Raw genomic sequence first — 3,766 nt, forward strand, 5'->3', positions numbered from 1 at the left:
ATGTTGTACCTCGTTCCTTTCCTTCAGGGAACAGTAGTTATATGCATAACATTACGTTACCAAGTTAGCCATGTGTGTTTAGAAGTCTAAATGCTGTTGGATAGAAACTATTCTTGAGTCTGTTCGTTCTGGTCCTAACAGTCCTGAACCTTCTACCTGATGGTCCTAACAGTTCTGAACCTTCTACCTGATGGTCCTAACAGTTCTAAACCTTCTACCTGATGGTCCTAATGGTCCTGAACCTTCTACCAGATGGTCCTAACAGTTCTGAACCTTCTACCTGATGGTCCTAATGGTCCTGAACCTTCTACCTGATGGTCCTAACAGTTCTAAACCTTCTACCTGATGGTCCCAACGGTCCTGAACCTTCTACCAGATGGTCCTAACAGTTCTGAACCTTCTACCTGATGGTCCTAATGGTCCTGAACCTTCTACCTGATGGTTCTCTAACAGTTCTGAACCTTCTACCTGATGGTCCTAATGGTCCTGAACCTTCTACCTGATGGTTCTCTAACAGTTCTGAACCTTCTACCTGATGGTCCTAACGGTCCTGAACCTTCTACCTGATGGTCCTAACGGTCCTGAACCTTCTACCTGATGGTCCTAACGGTCCTGAACCTTCTACCTGATGGTCCTAACGGTCCTGAACCTTCTACCTGATGGTCCTACCGGTCCTGAACCTTCTACCTGATGGTCCTACTGGTCCTGAACCTTCTACCTGATGGTCCTACCGGTCCTGAACCTTCTACCTGATGGTCTTAACAGTCCTGAACCTTCTACCTAATGGTCATACCATTCCTGAACCTTCTACCTGTTGGTCCTAACGATCCTGGACCTTCTACCTGATGGTCCTAACACTCCCGAACCTTCTACCTGATGGCCTTAACAGTCCTGAACCTTCTACCTAATGGTCCTAACAGTCCTGAACATTCTACCTGATGTTAGCTGGACAAACAAACTCTTCCTGGGGTGTGATGAGTCTCTGTGTATGTGTCATGCTCTCTGGAGGCAACGGGTCCTCTTTATTTCCTCCAGAGAGGGCAGAGGGCACCCAACAATGTCCTGAGCCACCTTTATCATTCTCTGGAGTGCTTTCTTCTGAGCCACTGTGCAGCTGGAGAACCACTCACTTAGACAGTAGCTCAAGACACTTTCAATGGAGCAGCGGTAGAAGGTCACCAGCAGTCTCTGGGTGATGTTATTCCTCTCAAGGACCCTGCTCCTTGGTGTTAACACCCCAGCTTAAGTCCTCTGAGAGGTGAAACCCCAGGGAGCCAAAGTCCAAGACCCTCTCCACACAGTCCCCATTGATAAGTAARGGCAGAATATCAGTCCATTTCCTCCTAAAGTCAACAACCAGTTCCTTAGTTTTTGTTGTGTTCAGAATCAGGTTGTTGTCTCTGCACTTCTAGGCTGACTTCTGGATCCCAGGGGTTCTGTTCAGGCTGGGCAACAGGCCGCTGATTATATGGAGGACAATTATCGCAAATAATAATCACTATAAGATTTGTGTCTTTTTGATATAATAAACCCCGCCCACATCGATGGGGCACGCTGCTGAAAGCAAACACAACTGGACTAGAATAAGACCAGGCCGACTGTGGCTGGGCCAGGCCTTACAATGCAAGACTGCCATTAGTTTTAACTTTTAGCAAAGTGTTTTTCTGATTTTATCTTTTACTATTCTTTTTGTTTTAACATCATTTTATAATTTTTATGTGATGTTTCATTTTTTTCTATTTCTATGGGATATACAGTATTTTAACTATAAATAAATTAATTTAGAAGTCACCAAGATATGGATAATTATTTGGCACTCGATCCAACCCCCCAAATTCTTAATATAATCTTTTAATGACCTTCCAGGGCCGGTCCTGCCGGTACTACCATGGTGTTCAGAGGATGCGGGACCAGCACACACTACAGCGGGCTCATGGACTGAATGAAGCATGGGACATTGAGGACCTGGTCTCTCTAGGGAAACGGCTCCACTCGTGCTCTTACTACGCTGCTCGTGAACTCATGCAGGGGGCTTCCATCATCTTTTGTCCTTATAACTACCTGCTGGACCCGATGATCAGGGAAAGTGTGAGTAGAAGTAGGAATTTAATGTGGATGAGCTGCAGAAGCACCAGGAGGAAAGTTGCAGACAAAGACTTCTGTCAGTTTTGATCTGTGTTTTACCAGATGGAGATTGACCTGGCAGGCCAGATCCTGGTTCTGGACGAGGCCCACAACATTGAAGACTGTGCAAGGGAGAGCGCCAGCTACACTGTAGATCACAACTCTCTGCAAATGTCCATAGATGACCTGGATGGCATGGTCAAATGTAACATTAGAGGCTCCAAGCATGAGAGTCTCAGAGACTTCTGCTATGTTCTTCTGAAGTCAGTCATTTAGTAAGACTCCTCATCGTCTCATAGTAGAGTTTTGACCTTTAGTCAGAGTTTCCTTGTTTTCTGTGCAGCTGGATGAAAGAGAGCCAAGCCTTGCTGTCTGAACGTGGATATGAGGTTGCCTGCAAAGTCTGGAATGGAAAGGATATTCTGAGCATCTTTCATGACTTGGGCATAACAGCTGACAGCGTCAAAAGGCTGGAGGTATTAACTGCCTTACCTGTTGAACTAATAAAAGATCTGTCTGAAGACTTGTAAACATGTTGACAACTACTTGTTTTTGACAGCAACACCTGTCAGGTGTGTTGGAGAAGGAGGAGCGTGTTGGTGTGGTCAATGGTAAGGAGGACATGGTATTGGTCCCAACCATAAACTCCTCTACCTCCGCTGTGCTCAAGAACCTCTTCATGGTCCTGGATTTTCTCTACAGGAACAACCGCCGGTCAGAGAGCAAGAATATTTCTAAGTCCTTCCTCATGCTGGGTTCTCAGTCAACCAGTAGTTCAGGAGCTTTGTGTGTCTGCAGGTTTGCTGAAGATTACCGCATAGCTTTGCAGAGGACCTATGCCTGGACAAATCAGGTCCCGCCTGATGTCCCTGATGCCCGTGGCTTTTTGGTCCGGGCGCGCCCTCGACATCGCCAGAACGTGCGGGTCAAGAAAGAAGTCCTAACTCTGAGTTTCTGGTGCCTCAACCCAGCTGTGGTAAGAGGCTAGCGCGTCACACTGACCTGTTTCTGAGTCCTGCAGAGAAACCGTGCTTCACCTGGCTTTAAAGTGACGAGCAGTTTCTCCTCTTCCTCAGTCTTCATGTTGATCAAACAAGAGATCGGTTTCAGCTCAGAGCTTTCATTCTTGTCTTACTTTTGTTCTTCTTAGGCTTTCTCTGACTTGAGTGGGCTGGTGCACAGCATTGTGCTGACATCAGGAACTCTGTCACCCATGGACTCGTTTTCCTCTGAACTGGATGTGAAATTTAGCATTCAGCTGGAGGCCAACCATGTGATCAAGAAATCTCAGGTAAATCTGAAACATGTGGCCTATTTGACAATGTAAACATGAGTATTTATTAGAAAGGTTTAGAAACGGTTTTCCTGATGAATGACTGTTTATGTGTTGCAGTTCCACGCTAGTCCTGCAGAGGGCAGWTTCTCAACACAGTGTTGTAAAAAGTCCTAAACAAGAGTTTGGACTAGGGCTGCAACTAACGATTATTTTAATAATCGATTAATCTGTCGATTATTTTTTCGATTAATCGGCCAAATCATTAAAACGTATATATAAGTAGATATAAATTAATTTCATTCCTGTATAAATTAGGGATGCAAGTTATCGATTAATGAGTTAATCTGAAGTTGGTTTATCTTATAG

The 3,766-nt window shown here is 45.1% G+C and overlaps 1 protein-coding gene across 1 annotated transcript in view; it reads left to right on the forward strand.

Annotated features, from left to right (window-relative positions):
- brip1 (BRCA1 interacting helicase 1) overlaps positions 1-3,766 on the forward strand; it is a gene marked incomplete at its 5' end in the record, with an annotated part of 33,827 nt that overhangs the window by 9,454 nt on the left and 20,607 nt on the right. Inside the window, 6 exon segments of the mRNA XM_014033311.1 lie at positions 1,867-2,088; positions 2,188-2,387; positions 2,468-2,600; positions 2,684-2,838; positions 2,923-3,100; positions 3,275-3,415. Coding sequence (XP_013888765.1) covers positions 1,867-2,088; positions 2,188-2,387; positions 2,468-2,600; positions 2,684-2,838; positions 2,923-3,100; positions 3,275-3,415 — 1,029 coding nt within the window.

This window comes from Austrofundulus limnaeus, unplaced genomic scaffold (assembly GCF_001266775.1).
Source record: "Austrofundulus limnaeus strain Quisiro unplaced genomic scaffold, Austrofundulus_limnaeus-1.0 Scaffold1692, whole genome shotgun sequence".
In the NCBI taxonomy this organism is placed as follows: domain Eukaryota; kingdom Metazoa; phylum Chordata; class Actinopteri; order Cyprinodontiformes; family Rivulidae; genus Austrofundulus; species Austrofundulus limnaeus.